The 21,051-nt window shown below is 38.7% G+C and overlaps 1 protein-coding gene across 3 annotated transcripts; it reads left to right on the top strand.

Moving 5' to 3' along the window:
- The first annotated feature begins 1,478 nt into the window (after positions 1 to 1,478).
- Positions 1,479 to 21,036, top strand: si:ch73-242m19.1 (uncharacterized). 3 transcript variants are annotated; one of them, XM_057343210.1, is made up of 46 exons: positions 1,479 to 1,776; positions 2,266 to 2,338; positions 2,422 to 2,532; positions 2,644 to 2,757; positions 3,467 to 3,661; positions 3,740 to 3,824; positions 4,799 to 4,950; positions 5,055 to 5,207; positions 5,434 to 5,535; positions 5,630 to 5,773; positions 5,845 to 5,879; positions 5,981 to 6,089; positions 6,158 to 6,352; positions 6,477 to 6,669; positions 7,015 to 7,133; positions 7,564 to 7,764; positions 7,849 to 7,970; positions 8,096 to 8,324; positions 8,413 to 8,615; positions 9,374 to 9,526; positions 9,610 to 9,703; positions 9,781 to 9,992; positions 10,338 to 10,452; positions 10,531 to 10,580; positions 10,667 to 10,843; positions 11,721 to 11,838; positions 12,056 to 12,218; positions 12,301 to 12,439; positions 13,294 to 13,435; positions 13,537 to 13,632; positions 13,715 to 13,873; positions 13,949 to 14,136; positions 14,210 to 14,348; positions 14,436 to 14,556; positions 14,772 to 14,884; positions 16,360 to 16,509; positions 16,598 to 16,651; positions 16,715 to 16,882; positions 17,157 to 17,309; positions 18,310 to 18,444; positions 18,534 to 18,686; positions 18,799 to 19,008; positions 19,143 to 19,248; positions 19,359 to 19,406; positions 19,499 to 19,629; positions 19,735 to 21,035. In XM_057343210.1, exons 1-46 carry the CDS (start codon positions 1,640 to 1,642, stop codon positions 19,849 to 19,851), a joined length of 6,276 nt encoding a protein of 2,091 aa, XP_057199193.1. In that variant the 5' UTR covers positions 1,479 to 1,639; the 3' UTR covers positions 19,852 to 21,035. The 3 variants fall into 3 exon arrangements, with proteins under 3 accessions (XP_057199193.1, XP_057199195.1, XP_057199194.1); XM_057343212.1 differs by lacking the exon at positions 18,310 to 18,444 and having other exon boundaries at positions 19,735 to 21,036; XM_057343211.1 differs by lacking the exon at positions 16,598 to 16,651.
- Positions 21,037 to 21,051: the final 15 nt, after the last annotated feature.

Genomic DNA, 21,051 nt, shown 5'->3' with positions numbered 1-21,051 from the left:
TTTCTGCGAGTTTATGAGGTCAGTGATATTTAACTGATCAAGCGGTTAAACACGTTTGTCTTATTTCATAGATCTGTTCAGGTATTATGATTTATAAACCGAAAGCCTCACCCAGATTACGATTTAAATACCTAGGAATTGAGTCATTTTAATTTTGAAATACAAAAAATTACATTTCCGTTTGGACCCATCTACAATAATCTTTTGCACAGAAACCATCTATTAAAGGGGTAGGTGAGCCAAAAATAAAATGATTTCATTTACTCGCCCTCGTGTGATTCCAAACACAAGTGACTTTCTTTCTTCTGCAGAACACAAAAGAGGATATTTTGAAGAATGTCGCTAACCAAACAATATTGGCCTCCATTGACTTTCACTGTATGAACATAAAACCACGGAGGCACTTCTCAAAATATCATCTTTTGTGTTTCACAAATAAAACGAGTCACATACAGGCTTTGAACCACATGGTGTTGCAACACCTGTGCAATTGTGGGAAAATAACACACTAGACTGTGTCTGATATTAGAAGAATGACACATCAAGGACGTGTCAATGGTTGCCAAGGAAACACGCACCTTGTAAATTTCATTAGTGACCGTTCTTATAAAACGAGTGTATTCATGCACATCTCGCAGTCTCATTCATAAGCACTGAACAGTCAGTGGGATTGAGTGCGCGTGCGTGTAAATAAAGTCATTTATTGTGTTTGTGCGTGTGAGTGCGTGCGTGCGTGCGTGTAAATAAAGTCATTTATTGTGTTGTACTGCTCTCTGCAGAGAGGAAAACTACCCCCTAGTGACAATAACTGTAAACTGTGCCCGCCGTTCCTCTGCTCTCATTGGTGGGACGGCATCTTGGTGATGGCCTCTCATTGGACGTTGGCTGCTTTTCCACGAACCAATCAGGGCTTCTGTTTCCAAGTCAACTTGGAACGTTGAGCTATTTAAATCCAACCCCTGTTTGATTCACTGATTTAAAAATCAGGAATTGCTTGATGAGAAATTGTCTTGCTGTATATATTTTAACTCTTATGAAATCATTTAAAGATGTTTCATTTCATTTTCATCACACACTTGGCTACGTTAGGGTCCTATAATAAGAGCAATGCTACACAACTCATCAGATGTGTTTGATTTATCGCGCATCAAACCAGTGAATTTTAAGTAGTCAATCTTTACTCAAATTGAACCTTTTTGGTCGGCCACTTCATTGAGTTTTCATCGCCCTCTGCTGGATAAAAGCCTTTATGACACTGGCTTAATATATAATTATATGTAGCCTATTTTGATATCGATTTTTCTTTGGCAATAAATGTTGAAAGTGCAAAGGCTGATATCAATATGGTTTATAAAGCTCTTCTGATCCTTTCATCTTTACTCATTTTGAACTAAATCTGTGATTTACCACAGTGTATGTGCGTCTGACGTCTCCATGGCAACTACTCAAGCACGCCGCTCGTAAAACTGACGCAAACACTGATGCGTTGTAGCAAAACGTTGAAGCTTAAGAACAACTGAAGTACTTACCGTGTTTTCTTAAAGTGAAGCAGCGGGATATCGTCCTTGGTCACACTGCTTCGACTGCAGTTGAGAAGAGATTACTGTTTGATTATTTTATCTTAAATTTGAGATTGAAGATGTCAGGAGTTTATCAGTTTGCTTCTTCAGTGAAACCGGAGCAGATGGAGGCTGAACTGTCGGCACAGCTTCATGATCTCAGGACTGAGATTGAACACAATGAGATTTTACACAAAACATCCTCCAAACCATATAGGTAACCATACAGCTGCTATTTTACAAGATTTAACAACAACCCATATACCATTCATTAGGAAGCCATGGAGAAACATTATTGCTTTATATAGTGCTTAGAAATATTTATGCTATGTACATAAATATACTGTATAAGCTTTTTTCTTAAAAAGCATAACTAATCCTAATGAATGTTATTCATAACAATGAATTATTTTATTTTAGAAGTAGAAGATATTTATTTGAACATTATGCACAATGAACGTGTGAATGAATATGTTTTAGCCAACATATTTTATTTTTAGCCCGCTGTTAATTATATGTAGCCAATGCATTAATAGTGTTAATAAATGAGATCTTGTTTTAAAATGTACTTCAGCATTAATATTTTCACATAATCTAATTTGCATACTGCATATAAAATGTAACAGGTTAATTGTTAGTGATTATATAGTGAACATTTTGATTTTTTTAGAATATACTTAATGATTTTATATTATTAACATTTCAGCTCTCTCCATGTTCCAAAAGATGCATCTTACTTCCGTTTAGAGAGGCAGCAGGTTCTCAATAAAGCACTGCAGGTCAGTTTTACATCACATTTCGGTGTCTGTATTTTTAACGGGCTGTTTATTTCACTGTTTTGATGAATAACTGTCTTTTTAAGGTTTCATCTATAAAGACGGTTTTGTCACAGGCTGAAATAAGTCAGCAGGAGATGGAAAGCTGTCTGAATCTAGAGTACACACCTGAAAGTTTACCCTTACTCCTACATCAGGTGTGCCAGAAGTTTCCATTTGAAATTACAATCGACTTTTTTATAGATCAATTTTTTCATCGTGCAGTGACAAAATTGTAATCCTCAATCATGTATTTTGCTGCTTTTCAGTTTTTTACAGATCAAACTTATAAACTGGCACAGTGCAAATATCAGCTGATGCTCAGATGGAGAAGATTTGGACGGCATTCCTCTGTCCTTGAGAAACTGTTTCCTCATTACAAGGTCATCTACAAACGCTTAGCCTATTTTAGAATGAAAGTGTTATATTAATATACAGTGGCCCCTAAAAGTATTTGGTACGTGACTTTTTTAAATTTCAGGATGTCATTGTATTAGATGCAAAATGTCTGCAAACAAATAATATATGTTTTTTTCAATCTCTTTTGAATGAACTTGTATTAAAGGGATAGTTCACCCAAAAATAAATGTTCTGATGAACACAGAGAAAGATATTTGGAAGAATGTTAGCCATTTTCAATTCTGGGACATCATTGACTACCGTAATAGGAAAAATGAAATGGTAGTCAAAGGTGCCACAGAACTGTTTGTGTTCCTAAATTCTTCAAAATTTCTCACTTTGTGTTCAACAGAACACAAAAAAATACAGTGTTGTTTTTCCTACTATGGTAGTGGATGACTAGCATTCTTACAAATATCTTTCTTTGTGTTTAACAGAACAAAGAAATGTATATAGGTTTGAAACAACCTGAGAGTGAGTAAAGGATGACAGAATTTTCATTTTTTAGTGAACTATCCCTTTAAAATAGTTTTAGTGGGTGAGTGCCCTAAGTGTTGCTCATTTTCATGGGCACATTACACTAAAATTTAATGCAGTAACTTTCTTACATTAACTAACAAAACGTTTACTTCCGTACTAAAACTTTGGCTTTCTCGTTTGCTCAAACGTATCGGTGTCTGTTTCATTGTTTAGAAGCAGACGATGCTCTTGAACAGTGAGTTTGAGGATTGTGTGCACCGGGCACGTCGACTGGCCGTGTCCAGAGAGAAGATCCTGACAGGTGCTGAGAGCCCCATCAGCGCGGTCACACAGGATGATGTCATCATTTACCTGCAGTGGCTTATTTGTCATCTGCACTCCATGAAAACCATCCACAGCTTTCTGAATGTGAGATGACCTGTCGATCTTATTGTGTTTAATAAAAAGAAACTGAGTATCAATGGCTTTTTATTTTTCATGTTGTAGGTGCTTCATTATCTTCCTTCAACCGAATGGAATGAGAAACAGGCGTCTACTGTTGTAGATTTGACGACATCTGCCTATTTTTCAGGTAAGAAACCAGTTTCAAGAAAATGATGTATTTCTGCTTTTATGTTAAAACACAGTAAACATAGGAAGTAAACACTTCTTATAGTGAAGTATATGTTTTTCAAGTTAAAGTCCCAGTGAAATTAAAAATGACAATTCTGATTTTTTCATGAAATTTTGCAGCGTTTATAGTAAATAGCTTATCAATGTGGGTCATTTTCGTTTTAAAATTCATGTACCCTCATAATCTTCTGTTAAAATCTGAAAATGCACTTCCGCCCTGAAATGACCATCCATCTCAAATGACGTAAGTTAAACGGCTTGGGCGGAGCATCCGTTAACTCCTCCCCTTCAACTCTCAGTCTGCTGCCAGTTTCATTTCAAAATGCAACTGCTGTTTCATACATCCAATCAATTCGCAGTGAAAAACGTAAGCCACGCCCACTAATTTTCTCCTTTGAAATTCCTTTTCACTCAGAAATGTGTCAGAATACGGAAGTAAAAACGATCGCAACTTAAGTCCCCGTGAACTGGCAGCAGACTGACATTTGAAGGGGAGGAGTTAACGGATGCTCCGCCCAAGCCGTCTAACATTACGTCATTTAAGATGGATAGTCACTACAGGGCGGAAGTGCATTTTCAGATTTCAACTAAAAATGATGAGGGCATGCGAATTTTTAAAAGAGAATGACCCATATTAATCAACTATTTTCATGAAGAAATAGGCATTGTCCTGTCAACTGCTGTATAAGTAAACCATTCGTATGTGGCCAAAACAGCCAATAGTGTGAGTTTAGGGTGAGACCATCTGTTCGTCTGACTGACAGTAGATGGGGGGACATGTTCGAATAAAAAAATGCAAACAATAAAATAATGTGCACAACTGTGCCACAAAAACAACACACCTTACCTTTAATCATGTAGGATTTGACTTTACTAAATTACTTTCAACTCATGTTTTCATTTGTTCGGTTGGTTGTTTGTTTTCTTCATCAGGGGTGTTTGTATCAATGTCATCTGTCCCTGTGAACTCCATCAAAATAGAAGATTTTAAAGCCCAGCTACAGTTTCTTCTCTCACACTATAACATCCAGTATAATACAGACATCATCAAGACATCCGCGGATGAACTGGAGCTCTACAGTATGGTAATACAAATGATATCAGTAAAACTGAGCAGATCAGTTACAATTAAATATGTTGTCGTGCATACTGTGTCTTGAGTTGAATGTGGTGTTTGTTGTTGGTGTAGGTTATCCACATGTTCAGGACGGTGTTTAAAACTCAGGAGGAGATGAAGACCTTCCTGCAGTACGACAGCACGGAAGCTACAGACAGAAAATGGGGGACGAAGAGTCCGAACGCGGCTCTCAGAAAAGAGTCAAACTGGATTCCACACATACATGTGAGAAAAAACAAGATGATAGTGTAAAATAAAATCTAGCATAGCGTCCCTTTAATGTCCATATTGAGTCATCGTTTTTTCATGAATCGTTTCTGTTGGTCACCTTTTGTCCGTGGGATTTGCATATATTTAACCAGTAAAAAGTATGAAAGAGTTTTTCATGAAACTTCTTGGATCCTCAAACTGTGGGTAAGAGACATGTTGTGTCTGTTGCGGGTGAGAACAGCTGAAACCGAAGCGAGACCCCTGGCAACAGAAGCAAATTGCCAAACTCAAGGAGCTCAGATCAATGGATGAAGTGCTTCAGATGCACAGCAAGTTCCTCGAGGTGAATTACTGTCAGAAACGCACTAGAACATTGTTTTGGACATTTAAAACCTCTTTTTTATACTTTTGCGTTTGTGGCACATTTGTTCTTGAAGGAGTCTGATCTACATAAAGTGACGGATGCTTTGAAGCAATACAGCGCATCTGTTTATCAACCAGACGACACGAAACCTTCAGAGACGCCGAGAGAAACATCTGATATGTGGAGAAGCATTTATAACGCAACAAACATCTCACAGGTGAACATTAAAGAGCTCTGTCATACATGATGAAATGTTCATTGATTTTCATGAGTTTTATTTTTTTGAAGGTGGACTGTGAAAAGACTTGGATAAAGAATGAAGGGTAATCTTTAAACATCTGCAATGTGTCTGAGATCGACACTATATGTGTCATTGCGTATTTGTATACAGTTCTCTTTCTCCTAACCGTTTCATTCAACGCAGTGAGGTTTTTCTTCATGATGAGAATGAAGACAAGGATGACCCTGTAACAGTCGGAGGAGCTTTTGTGTCTTTAGTCTATCTGCGACATCTCCGGATCCGAGAACTGAAGGTAAAAACAGAACTAAGCTCATGTCATTGAAGACACGCGTGAATGTTTACATGTCGATCTCTCTCGAGCGTATCTGCCTGAGCGTGCTGAACTACCTGCGGTCAGTGGAGAGGACTCTGGTGATGGACACGGCAGGTCTGAAGCTGCTCGAAGGAGACTTGGTGAGGGATACGGAGGAGACGGGCTGGATGACGGCTGCTGGTGGAGGCGACGGAGGTCCTGCGTCACATCATCACATCTACGACACTCCTGTTGACCACAAGGTGTTTTTTCGGTTTGCGTGATGGTGCGATGGAAGAGGCAGAGCGTGATTTAAGTTGTTGTGGCTTTGAAATATATCAGTTGTGATCATGAATCATGACTTTAACCAGCTGAATTGTGTGTCAGGTTCGCTGTGCCGAGTTCATGGAGTTTCCAGAGGTGGAGAATCTTCATGACTATTACAGCACGCATGGGCGTTTCATCCACACGCAGGACCAGCGAGGTCTCTACATCATGTATGACGCGGCGCTGGTGGACCTGGAGGAGCTGGAGGACAGTGTGTTGCTCACGGCGTCTCGTTTCATTCAGATGAGCAGAGGTTAGGGCAGATGCTCATGTTTACCGGCGTTTTTCGAACTATAAAAATGTAGCTGTATTTATGACATGCGAACTTGTGTTTTGTCCATACGTGTGGCCTCCAGTTTATTCTGTGACATGTGTTTGAAGGGAAGGGTTGGACAACTAACCGGACGTAGTGATGTTATCACATTTTGATACAATTGTGGGAAACTCCTGCAAAACATGTACAGTTTTTGTAGCTTGTGATGCTGGGGAGAAGTGTGTCACGCAGGAATATTTACAAAACAGATCACACATAATTCAAGGCCTTCACTTGACCATTCGAGGACACTTTTAGGCTGTAGTTTGTCTTTTATACTGATAGATTCAAATGCATGTAATGGAGGAGAACTTTACTCTTACGCTGGAATGGATGTCGATCGAGTTGCCGTGCTTTTGGACATCTGGACGTGTGAAACTGAATTTCTGGAGCACAAAATACAAGTATGTGACACATCAAAGCACAGAAAGTTACGCGGCCTTTAAGTACACCCGGAGAACCCGTACCTCAGAGTTTTGATATTACGCATGTGCGTGTGGAAAAATGACATCAAATCATTCCTTTTTTGAAAGACCTGTTGGTAACCCTGATAGCACACATACATCTGCGAGACGTATTTTTTTTATTGTTTGCTCGTACGTCTCTGAGACGTCTGCTGATGGTTTTGATTTAGAATGGATGTCAAACAGCTCTTTCTAAGATGTTTATCAGATGCTTTTAAACAGCAGATGTTTTCCAGATCTTTAGCAGACATCTTAAAGACGTACCTGTGCTATCTGGGAAGTGACCGAAATACAGAATGTCAAATTGAAATAAGTTAATCCCCGTTGACAATCTTTCCATCATGTTGATTTTTTTTATTGACTTTCACAGCTCTTGAATTGCTACTTGGAGGCCTACCGACATGTTACCGATCCAGAGGAACGGTTCGGTTTGGCCCAGGTCATCACAAACGTCACACACAGAAGACCTCAGATAGATTTCACCGCTGGATACTTTGTTCAAGCTTACAGAGACACGATAGTCTGTCTGCAAGGCCACAAAGAACTGATCAGACAAGTGCTGAACAAACAGGTTATTGACTTTCTGGTATTTAAGCCAGTGTATATAACCGCCGGTGTCTTTGAAGCTCATGTTCTCTTACGTCCTTCACGTTAGATTGATACGCAAAGACAGTATCTGGAGAGGATATGGAGAGAAAGGCCGAATGGTTTTGCTCGTGACTATGGCCTGCCACCTAACTACATCCCCAAACATTTGGTATCGGTCGGTGGATGCTGGTAAGAAAAATGAAAACCCTATTCTATTTCTTTTCGATGAATATTTTGTTTCACACATAAAGGTATCATGACTTGGAAGTTAAAATGGGCTGTAAAAGTGTATTTGGAAATGTCTTGCATTGCAGGCCTGTTTTGAAGAGTGTGTATTTACTGGAGGTTCACCCCTCCCTGTGTTTGGCATCTCGGCTGTACGAGGGTCTTGAACGTGCGTGTGCTGAACTGTGTGAGATGTACAGAGCTCAGACGGCGTCTCAGAAATTGAACCTTGAGAAAAAGCTCCTGAAATTGGCTTTGCATCATTGGCACATTTTGGGCACTCCTGGTGCCACCCACAGTCCTCAAATCCAGAGAGATGTAAGCATCACAATTTTTGATTCAAACAGGAGGTGATGTCACTGTCAAACACATCTACTCATATATTCATCATTCTTAACTGCTTTAGCTGTTCTCAGATGTCTTTATTGAGGACCCTGTGCTGGTCCGAGAGCTCGGCCTCAGCGCCGTGAGATCTGCTGAAGAGCACGAGAGGAAACCAGGCAAAGAGAAACAGCTCTTCATGGTGAAAACGTTCTGCACTTTGCTGGAACTGGTGACGGTCCGTCAGCGCATCATTGAGTCGGCAGCCGAGACCGAGCTCGTGTCCCGGTACACTTTACACAATTTCCCTTGATCTGTTGAAACGGAACCATTCCAACTTTCAAAACTCAAAACTTCATAAAATATAAAAACTAACCATCTCCAAAACAGTTGTTTGGAGAACTTTCAGATACTATTTGAATAAATGTATATGGCCGCCAACATTTACAGGTCGAAAATTTAATTTAAAATTCAATTTGTGTTCTTTGATCCTTTATTTGGCGCAAAAAAAGATTAAAATTCTAAATTATAGCTTGAAACCTTTAAAGTCCCCATGAACCAGAAGTTGCGATCGTTCTTACTTCCGTATTTTGACGCATTTCTGAGTGAAATGGAATTTCTAATGAGAAAAATAGTAGGCGTGGCTTTCGTCTTTCTCTGCGGTTTGATTGGATGTATAAAAACATCCGTTGTATATTGAAAGCTGTCTGACTGCTGAAAGCAGACTGACAGTTGAAGGGGAGGAGTTAACGGATGCTCCCCAAGCCATCTAACATACCTCATTTAAGATGGATAGTCACTACAGGAAGGAAGTGCATTTTCAGTTTTTAACTCAAGATTATGAGGGCACACAAATTTAAAAAGGAGAATGACCCACATTGACTATTTACAATAAACGCTGCAATATTTCATGGTAAAATAGGCATTGTCATTTTTTATTTCACTGGGACTTTAATAAAATTAATAATTGTTTTTCCTAGACTTACACGTAAACGTCATTGATGTTATGAAAGTCTCAACTTTCGCTTTCTGTCGTGTTTTTCTAGCTTATATAAATGTCTAACCGCAGTGATGGGCTTTGATGAATGTCATTTATATATGCGGCCGGTGCAGTTTGAGTTCGCCATGAGGAAAGAGATTCTCAAACAGCCTCCTGTCTTCATCACTGCTCTTCACGAGGACAGACAGAATGTCGACAGGTAACTCTGACACATGTGAGCGACACTCATAGTTTCTTCAGAATATAAAAATCAAGTTTGCTTTGTACCCTTCTGCTTCATAGGTTTGTACCAACCAACCTGCCGTTAGCTGTTCAGGAACTTGATGAGAATCACATCGGCAAATTTAGTTTTCAATCGAAAGATGCCGTTTTACAGGTAATCTCTGATTCATGTTTTCATGCATGATGTCTTGTGTACGATTTGTTTGTGCAAATGTCTTTATTCTTCAACAGCTGATGAATCAGTCCAGTTTGGAGAACCTGCAGGTTGTTCTGGTTTGTCAGGTGGTACATAAGAACGCTCTGATTGGAGCAATTAAACAGGCATCCGTGTGCTACTGGGCTGAGACGTTTGATCCATCTTCACATTTTACAGTCCAGCTAATACAACATGAAAGATCTACAGCCTCTGAAAAGCAAAGACGTGACTTAACTATTAGAAAAAGGTTTGTCACTGAGGTGTATTATTCCATATTTGATGCATTTTTGTGAATCTCGTGAAAACTGTTAAAACGTTTAGATCATGTTTTGCCTCAAAAGAAAAGAAATGGAATTAAAAATAAAATAAATAAAGGCATTTAAGAGGCAAGATCTTCATTGTGATGAGAATTAATAATGATATATTTAAAGAACTATTTATACATTATGGTAATATGTGATTTTAAAATCGTAAAACAATCTTTCTATTAATATTGAACTCATTCATTTTAAATAATTTAAATGGAGTAAATGTACTTTTCTTAGGTTTGCTAGTTATATAGAGCTATAGTGAAGATGTTTGTTGTTTTTAGGCTCGCTGGAGCTTTTGTGTCCATTCAGCTGGAGAAAGCGGCTTTCAGAGATGAAATGCTGAATGCATTTATAAAGAAGAAGGAACAGACAGGCACACTGTTAAAGTTAAACTCCGTACGTAAGATGAAAGGTGAGTTTGTTGGACGTATAGAAATATACTTCCGTTTTTATTCTCTCGTTCTTCTCCAACAGGAAGAAGTGGCCAAGATGAAGAGAAAACTGATCATTGAGTTCTGTCACAAGTATGTTTGAATAAATATGAATATTATCATTTTTATCGTACAGTGAAGTGATTGTAGTGATCGGTATTGGTTTTGTGTCTCTACAGGTTTAATAAACACATGTCGCAGAGTTTTGTCCGAGGTCAGATCGTGGCTCTTTGTCACAGTCTCACGTCAACACTCGCCGAGGTGCCGCACATCCGTGAGAAACACTTTGTGATTGGACAGCGAAATGAAATCAGACCAGACCAGCAGTCGGAGGAGAACATGAGTCCAGATCCAAGGTGAAAGAACGTAGAACCCGTCTGTGTTGTTTATGATATGATTTGTGGTGATATACACTACTGAGACACAAATAAAAAAAGACTTATAACACTTATCAATTCATTGCTACACTTTGTATTTTTAATTTGGTTATAATTCTTTACAACAACATTAAATGTATTACAACACACATTATGAACAATTATAATGCATCATACCCGTTAATAATTCTTTATAATGCATTATACATAAAGGCTTTCAGTAAAGTGATACACATTTTCCTTCTTAAAATTGAATATATTGTCGCTGTCCTTCCGAATCCTCGTATGTCCAAATTCGCAGTTTTTCAGGAAATAGAAAAAACACTGACAACAGTTTATTTAATCATTTTAAAAATACAAAGTTGACGAGCACTTTTTAATACTTTTTAATGGCTACATTTTTGCAAAACACAGAGACAAACACGAAGGGTGACTAATAATAATGACTTATGACAAAGATTAAAATCACAAAATGTGGCGATACAAGGTTTTGACAATGTTTTTTTAATATTAAAAAAGAAAAGGAAAGGCAGCCAATAAGTGGTCGGTCTATATAAATAGGAACGCATTTTATACCGTTTTTCAACAGTTTTTGAACAGTTTTCCCAGCATACACTTCATGAATGTCCTAGAGCTGTGATCTATAGCCAAGATGTAAACATTTAATATTTTGTCACTGCATTATTTAGGTTTGATGACTTTAATATTATTGTATAATGTGAAATATAGGAACAATAAAAACTAAGTAGGTGTGTTTAAACGTTTAGTACATTTGTACATATTTAATTGTTCATCAGTTCATACCATTTCAAATCGAAGTAAAGAAGCAGAAGTAAATCTTCTTCTGATTTCTCAGGACATTTGAACCTCGACCCAGGAGACTTTTATCATCGGATGGAAATACTCTGATAAACCTGTGGTTCATCCCTCACCACACTGAAATACTGCTTATGTTCAGAGCTCTGGAAGAGAAGGTATAAAAACAATAGACTACCCACTTAAACTATATATTATAAATACATGTGGTCAAGAGCTTGTTCTGAACTCCTAAGCGTAAGAAAAAAAAACATTTATTGAATAAACACGTTCCATTTATTCTAGTAAAATACAGTAAAAAAAAAGCAACTGACTTGAAGAGCAGCATTGTAATGTACTACTGCTTTTGTTTTCACATGGATGTTGTTGTTACAGGAATGTCACAAAGCTCTTCAGAACACACTTCAGATCATCTCAGCGCTTCATGACATCGTCTGTTACCTGGTGAGCTTTGCTCGACTGGGAAATCCAGACGCGTCGTTCAACTCCAGCAGCTCTCAGACACTCACAGCCGACTGGGGAGGTGTAGAGGGCATCGGTATATCAGCATAAGAATAAAAACACTTCAGGTTCTTCTCCAGCTGGCTTTTAGCATCTTATGCTCTGATGTTTGTCCTAAGGGGCTGAGCTGTGGGATATGCAGCGACAGATTGACTCTCTCCGTGAACCCAGACGTTCAGAGACTGTTGGCAGACTCCTGCGGTTACACAGAGAAGTCCTCTTCATGTGCTTTCAGACCGCAGTGTGCTACATGATCAGGTGCTGCTGGTATATACGCTTAAAAAATGAGATTATGTAATGGAGAAATCTTGAAATAATCTAGTTCAATGGTCAGTTCATCGAATGGTTTAACACACTTTAAATACATTTTTTATACTATAGTAAAACAACACAACTTGACCTGTATTTAGATTTTTAAGAACTAAAAAAATAAATGCATATACATGTACAACTAAACATTTGTGATCCCCAAAAATATCAAAGTAAAATCCAGTTCATAAAATACAGAATATATTTATCGTAGAAAAATGTCTTTTTTTAATTTAGGCAAAAATTTGCTTTACTGTATGTTGTTGACTAATAAGCAGTGTTGGGCAAGTTACTCTAGTAACTAGTAATTAATTACTTTTTCAATGACATATTCAATAGTGTAATTAGATTACTGTACAAATGACTCTCTCCAAAAAGTATTTAGTTACTTATTACTAATTACTTTCTATATCCTACATCAACCTCGATTAATTAAGCAATTCACGATAGACATGAAACGGCTCTTTTAATTCAGTCAAATAAATAATATTAAACTACATAAAGTAGTGTTATTAACTGACCAAAGTATTACAAATGTGAGAATTATACATTAAAGCACCGATTTTAAAGTTAGACTTTGAATTTCGATGTCAATTCCACTATTGCACACACACATATTACACAAAGTATTTAGTTTAATTACATCAGAAGTAACTGTAATTAAATGACATAAAAATAAGAGTAATCCCTTACTTTACTTTTTCAAGGGAAAAGTAATTCAATTACAGTAACTAGTTACACCCAACACTGCTTATAAGATAAGAGCTTCAGCATCAAGGTATTTTCTCCTTTGTCCCCACAAGGGAAGCGTTTCTGTCCTCCGGCAACATCTCAGCCTATCAGAGTGTGAGTGAGAACGTGAGCCACGCCCTCCCGATCATGAGTGACAGCGTGCGGGGAGGAGCCAGCTCTGTTCCTGAGCCTCTTGATCCAGTCTGTCTTCAAGTGAGGAACAACGAGCTTTTCTATCTTTTATTTTGTCGGTTCATATTCATATATTTCTCATATTGAACGCAACACACTCAAAACTTTATTGCTGGTTTTAGGCTCAAAAACTGTATCCATGGAGATGGTTCCTCGCATGCTACGGATCACACCCTTTCGTGGTATGGGACGTCGCGCCGATAGAGTATTACATGCAGGTATGCACTGCTCTGGAGGCGTTTGGTCGCGGGTTGGATCTCTTTTGGTTTATTATCATCATGTGATGTTGTGTTTCTGTAGCTCTGTCTGTGTGATCTGAACGGCCGCTGTAGAATGGAGGCCAATGGGGCGATTCTGGGCGTATCTCTGGTCATTGATGATGTTGTGAGTAGCGGGAGATACGCCGCCCCGCTACAGCTTCAGAGCACAGGAGACATCGCCAATGTTCCCGATAGAGAAGTAAACTCACCCTTTGCATCTTGAGCTCACGTAGTGAAAGAAAACAGAATTCATGTTGGTCTCGCTGTCAATCAGGACAAGATGGAAAAGGAAGAAAGAAAAACCATGACTGGAGATCCCATCCGATCACTGATGAACCAGCGAGGATTCTTACTCCTCTGGAAACAAATGGAAGTCTTTAAAGAGAGCTGGACTCAACGACAGCTGGCTTCAGAGAGAAGCACCAGCCCTGCGCTTTATAAACACATCTCACAACTTTACAGGTTAAGAACATTACATCACACGTTGAATTCTTTAGGCTTTCTATCAAACACAATCGCAATGTTTTTGTCGTAGGGCGGAGATTTACTTTCCCAGCATGCACGCTCTGGCACAGCATATGGAGAAAGAGAAGGAATATGAGATGATTCTGTCTCTGAATGAGTCCGCTCAGCCGCCGCCAGGAGCGGCAGAGGTCGACATTAAAACATGGCAGGTGCTCCACACACTCACTGCTGTTTAATAGAGAACACAGATCTGTTTACTAGAATCTTCAATTCTCAGTAATGTGATGTTGTTGCAGCTATTGCGACTCTTGGAGATCACGGAGTGCGACATGATCCGAGCGCTTCAGAGGAGGATTAACACTGAAACCACTCTGGTGATGTCAGAGCGCACCCGGCATGACACGATGCTCCCCACAGGTACCCGACAGCCTCTTCCCCCGAGGACATCAAAGAGCGCTGTGAAGGATGTGCCGTTAAAATTCTTTCTCTCTGCATGCCGTCATTAGAAAGCCAATGAACACAGTTACTTCTGTGAACAATACGTGTGCGTTTACAATCAGATTTTTTCTGATTGAACTGATGATTGTTTTGCTCACGTGAAACCTTCTTTGCTGTCTCCATATGGCCTGTAGAACTGTGGAAAAAGGCGTCCATGGAGCACAGCTTCTCTCTGGAAAGACCTCAAATAGTGGAGAACTTTATGCAGCAGTTAATGAACGGTGATGAAGAAGAGACTGACGGACAGGTAAGAAACGACAAAGCGATACAATCCCATTCATTTCAACGGAGAGCCGACGGTTTCCAGTGACGCAAGCAAGAGCATTGGTGACCAGGGTCCTCATTTATATGTCAAATGTGAATACGCACAGATTTGATCGTAAAGCGTGCGTACGCAAAAATCCACGGCAACGTTATATTTATAAAACTGACGTGGAAAACTGACGTTGCTTGTCCGAGTGCTGCAGGTTTTCGGAAATATAAATCATTCTTGGCGCTCGTATTGGATTTGGACGTTGACAGGTCCTCTTACATATATCGATGACATTAATTAGACATATTTAAAGGGGTGGTATGACACGGCTTTTAGATGTAATGTAATGTGTAAACACGATTTAAGGTTCAAAAACGCCGTATTTTCCACATACCGTGCATGTTTGTATCTCCTCTTTGCTCCGCCTCTCTGAAACGAGCAGATTTTTTACAAAGCTCTTGGCTCTGAAAAGCGAGGTGTGCTATGATTGGTCAGTTATCCAGTGCGTAGTGATTGGTGGAATACTGTAAGCGTGTGAGGGAAATGTAACGCCTCTTACCATATTTGGAACATCAGGTTCCTCTTCAATTGGACTGACAGGTACGCCCACCTTACTTGCGTATACATTTGGGCGGTCTTAGTCAAATCAGACCACCAACTGATGTAGATTTGTGGGGGTGTGGTTACACGAGGCGTTTCAGGCAGGTCTGGGTGAGCATTCGCTTTTAGATCGAATGCATTTTTTGTTCCCACACTTTAATTTTTGCAATTTTACGTGTCTAATACACGCATGGGCAACTTATAACACACCAAAGAAACAGAAAAACACGTATTCGCACCATATGACCCCTTTAAAAGGCGGAGATCTGAAACTGTTCACCTGCGCGCAATTTCACGATCATTCGCGATTTATAGATTTCACATCTGATAGAGAGGCATACACGCGTTTTCTGTGCGTACGTTCGTTCTATGAATCACATGTACGCACTTTGAGAAATGATCGTAAAATAAAATGGACGGTTTCAACGCAACATTTTATAAATGAGGCCCCTTATGGGCCGAAAAAGATAAGCATTGAAAAACACTTAACTTTATGCAAATGAAGAGCAACTTTTTTGTAGTATTGTTCATATAATAGCTTTTATTTATTTGTTTTTAGCAATTTTGTTACGTGCTTTTTTATTACTTTTATTTTGTATCGCTATATAGGTTTAATATACAGTATCTAAATTTCACTTTTAGTTTAAGTTGAGTTTTTTTTCATTTCCAGTTAATAATTTGACTGCCTTAACTCGGATTTATTTTATTTTATTGCTAAGGCAACATTTCCAATATTTGTTTAGTTTAGCTTTGATTTTAGTATAGATTTATTTTTATTAAAAAAAATGTTAAATCACTTTTTTTTACCCTGTTTGTCATGCTAATAAAGAGGTTTAGATTGATGACTAGTTGTCATGAATGTTTTCTAGGTGATGTTCTCTAAAGCTCATCTTCAGGGATGTCTGACTGATCTTGCGTCTGCTGTAATGAATCGCGAGCGAAGCGTCTTTCTGCGTTACTCTCAGTTCTACGAGCAAATCCTTCAACAGCAGGCACATCTGCTCTACCAGAGAGAACAGGTCCGTCCATCCTTCATCGTAAATAATAACTTTTACTCTTTCAGTGAGCGTATCTCTTACTCGGTGGTTAAACAATCCGTTTCCGCAGGATGTTAAAGAGCTAGAAGCCAAAGAACGGCAAGCGACTGACCCGTACAGAAAGGTACATCCGTGTGCATATTTGAGTGTTTCTCCCAGCATGCTCTGTAAACTCATCCAATCACAGGTGGCGGAGGTGTGCCGAGAGAAGATGGTCGAGATCACAGCTTTACGTGCCAGAGTTGCTCAACTAGAGGAGGAGAAGAGAAGCTTGGATCACCATCTCAACCTGAAACACAGACAGAGATATGACTCGCTGGTCCGTCAGCTCTTTTCCACATGTATTCTTTTGAAGGTACAGTATGTACACCTGAAACCACCAAATCATTTGATGAATGATATTATCCGTTTTTTTCCTGTTCTTTTTATTTTTTTTAATAGGGTGTACCTTTAAAAACCTTTTTTAGATCATAACCTTTGGTTAACATCACAGTCTGCCAGAAACACATTTATCAGATCAGGTGCCATTCAAAATTTCGGGGAAGTTATTATTTTAGAGAGCAAAAGTTCGATTTTACTTCGAGTTTCACAGGGTGTGTTAGCGTGCTCTGTTTGTTTGTCGTGTGTAGTCACGTCTTGACCAATATCATGCGAACATGGAGCAAGATGTGAGACGGCTGGTGAGCGGCGTGAGGACGGAAGCTGTGGAGAGAATCGTCGGAATGAAAAATAAACTGTCCTTCGCTACAGACGATGAGACCTACAGACAAACACTAGATGAGGTAAACAGCGACAGTCTAGTGTGTCAGAATACATCATCAAACTTCAATTTCGTCAATATTTACTCTCCCTCACATCCATTTATCATATAATGAAATCATATTGTGAGCAGGACAACAACGCAACAGAAAAGTATAGCTGAACACGATTTGTGCAGTATTCAAGTCATATGATGATCAATATGATCTTTGTTTGAAGAATTTTCGTGAAGTGGATGAAAAATGTTTTCGTCCACTCTTGCTCCTATAGGTATAATTCATGCATGTGCATTTTCATACTGCTTCTGGTTTGTCTTGCGACCAAACTTGTTGTACGGACCACATTTATGAAATCTGCAATCTGTAACTTTTTGTTCCATATAAAAAACAATTACAGCTTTAAATGGAGAACAACAACATGGAGCATTCATGAAACATATCACAATTCCCAAATACAGTCACGGAAAAAATTAAGAGACCATTTCGAAAATATTATTTTAATTCTGTGAACTACTAACAATATTCCTCCCAAATTTCAAATAAAAATATTGTTTCTATTTGCATGTATTTGCAGAAAATGAAAACTGGAGAAACGGGTGAAAAAAACAGAAAAAATGCTCTGTATTTTTTCAGACCTCAAAAACGGCAAAGAAAACAAGTTCAGATTCACTTTTAAGCAACACAACAGTCATAATTCTACATGTATTTAGGAAAAGTTCAAAATGATTTTTTATTTGATAAATCACACTGTGATTTTATCACAGTTTTCATGCGTCTTTCACGTCGCTGTTGGAAGACTTGGTCACTCCCGAGGTTTGATTTTGTTGGAGTTCAACAAACACCGGACTGGAATGTCCACAATACATCTAGAAACGATGAAATAATGGACATTTGGAATGGTCTTTTAATTTTTCCACGGCTGTAGGTTTAGAGTGACACGAGAGTAAACACATGACGGAAAGGTAATTTCTCATTGTTTCATTTGACATTTCCACGATAATATCTGCATGGACGTGTTACTCAGAAAGAGGCATTGGAAGGTCTTCATGTGGAGAACGGTAAGCTGACAGGACTCTTGTGTAAACTGAAAGCCTTCGGTCACTGGAGGATGGTGACCGGTCAAGACAAGCTGCAGAAAGAAGTGCTTCAATTGAAACAGGTACTGCTCATCTTCTGTAAAGCCTGACATCGGTCAGTTCATCTACCTCTTCTTATGTCTCCAATGCTGAATTTCGCTCCCGTGTCCAGAATGAGGTGTCCTGTCAAAAAGAGGCTCTTAAATCAAAGATGATATCTGAAGAGCAGGTGAACGTTCTGAACCAAGAGCTTGACGCCGTTCAGGAGATGATGGTGCAGTGCAAGAGCGACTACGACCGCACCAAGAGACAGATCCTTCAACAGGTACAAAAACACACAGCGTGATGCTGAACGAGGTTAAGAGACGTTAATGAACAAAAGACGATGTCAAGTTTATCAGGATAAAGTTCTGATATGTTCTTGATGTTGTGGTCAGACTCGGAAGCTGCAGGATGTTGAACACCGTTGGGTACGAGACGCACAGAGCCGTCAGGAGCTGGAGAACCTGCGCGTGCAGAGTCTGGAGCAGCTTCAGGAGGACGTGGTGGACAGAGACAGTCGAGTCAGAGCTCTGAGCGCACAGCTGGAGAGAAATAACAGAGAGACGGAACTGCGACAACAACACAACCACAAAAGAATCAAACACGTGAGTCGGAGAAGCCCGCGGACGCTTGACCTGAAGACCAAATCACTGAAGCATTAAACAAATGTGTATATTTGTTTATAAAATGCATTAGCCTTTGGCACACATCCTTTAAAAATCATTTTTGCGTTTTGAAGGTGAGAAGTCAACTTTGTCAGGAACGCACCCTGAAACGTGAAGCTTTTCAGGAAGTGGACAAACTACACAGTCAGATCCACAGTTTTGAGGCGACTGTGCCCTCAGGTGCTTACATTAATGCTTCAGATGATTTCTAAAAATACAAATATGTATTTTAGTAAAAGAAAAAGAGGCTGTTTGAGATTTTCAAACATTTTGTTTTCTTTCCATCCAAGGACGACAAAGCTCCTCAAGAATACTATATTTAAGAAACGCATCCGCCGGTAAATTATACTCAACTCAAGTTTTTTTTACGTATCGTTTGATTCCTTAAGGACTCGTCATAAGCGTTTACCTGTGGCGTGTTCTATTGCAGGTTTGCTGAGGAATAACTCTGTTACGCATTTCACAAACTCCAGTGTTATGAGTAGAGATTATACAACAGAAGAGCTCAGTACTGACACTGGCTTCAGGGAGTCTTGGACACCACTGGAAAGACCAAAAACAGTAAGAGATCTGATTTACGTTAAACTTGTTTAACTAGAATTACTGATCAATATTGAGGCTATGCATTCATTGGAGGACTTCATGTTTTTCTGCCTGAATTCACAGAACACCAGTCGTCTACGACGTCTGGACATCTCAGAGGCACCGTTGCCCAGTCTACCAGATGGAATCTCTTCACCAAACCACACGTCGTATCAGAATTTTAGGTTCGGTCACAAATAAATCACCTGAAACATGTATTAGATGTGTATTTGGGGGTGTTTATGTGACAATTTTAAATTGAAAATGAAAAACGTACACTACCGTTCAAAGTTTTGGGAACACTTGACAAAAATAGAGTTGTGAAAGCATAACTGATTTCATTAGAAAACGAAATATTTAATAAGAAAAAGGTTTTGAAATGGATGATTTGGACAAAATAACCAGTAAAAGGCAGCTTTTGATGGGAATTCCTTCAAACCCGTTTAAAAAGCATGTCAGGGTGATAAAATGACAATTCTGCAAATTCAAGGCAAATGATCACTACTTTGAAGACGCTAAAATGAAACATAGCTTTGATTTGATTTAGTTTTCTTTAGTCACAATATAATTCTCGTTATTTCACGTTGGAATGCTTGATTCTGATTGGCCAGTCGTGACATTTGCAGGTTCGTTATTACCAGATAACCTCCTCTCAAAACTAATAACACACAGTAACCCGGATGCAGCAAATCATTTTGACCTTTTTTTTACTATTTAAATGTAAATGCTTCTTTTAATAACATATATGACATTATATTTGCAAATGATTAAACCAATTTGCCTGTTCGTGACATTTGAACGTCGTTTCTTACCTTAAAAATGAAAGTAAACAGCTTTTCCTCGTGGAAGGTCTGCATTCGGTAAAAATGAGCTAATAAAATATTTCAAGTTCACATTTCCAGTTTTTTTTCTCATGTGGCAAGATAACATCCGGCTGCCTGTACATTATCCCTTACATAACACATTATTGTTTTGATGATTTTTTTCATTATCAACTAAAAAAATATTTACAAGTAATGAATAAGTGATCCTAAACTTTTGAACGGTAGTGTTGTCATGTTAACACACCCATAGTCACTTAATAATGGATTTGTGTAGTAAAGACTAAGATACTAAGATATGGATTAAAATAAATTTTCGACTTGAGCACGAATGACTTGCTTGTTTTTGCATATATTGTTGATATATATTAACACAAAAAGTATCCCCTTTAGATGAATACAGTTTATATCTGTACTGTTTATTGTGATGTGTCTTATTAACATGTTCATTCATTTTCAAATTGCACTTAATGATCCATATTAAGAAAGTTATTAAACCATTATTCAAACAAAAGATCTTTACATGTGTTCGCAATTCTTTAGCATAGTATCAAAATCGTAAGAATTTCAGGCAGGTGTC

This window comes from Triplophysa rosa, linkage group LG10 (assembly GCF_024868665.1).
Source record: "Triplophysa rosa linkage group LG10, Trosa_1v2, whole genome shotgun sequence".
NCBI classification, from domain to species: Eukaryota; Metazoa; Chordata; class Actinopteri; order Cypriniformes; family Nemacheilidae; genus Triplophysa; species Triplophysa rosa.
Note: the sequence above shows the minus strand (reverse complement) of the source record. Positions and strands in the feature narration are given on the sequence as shown.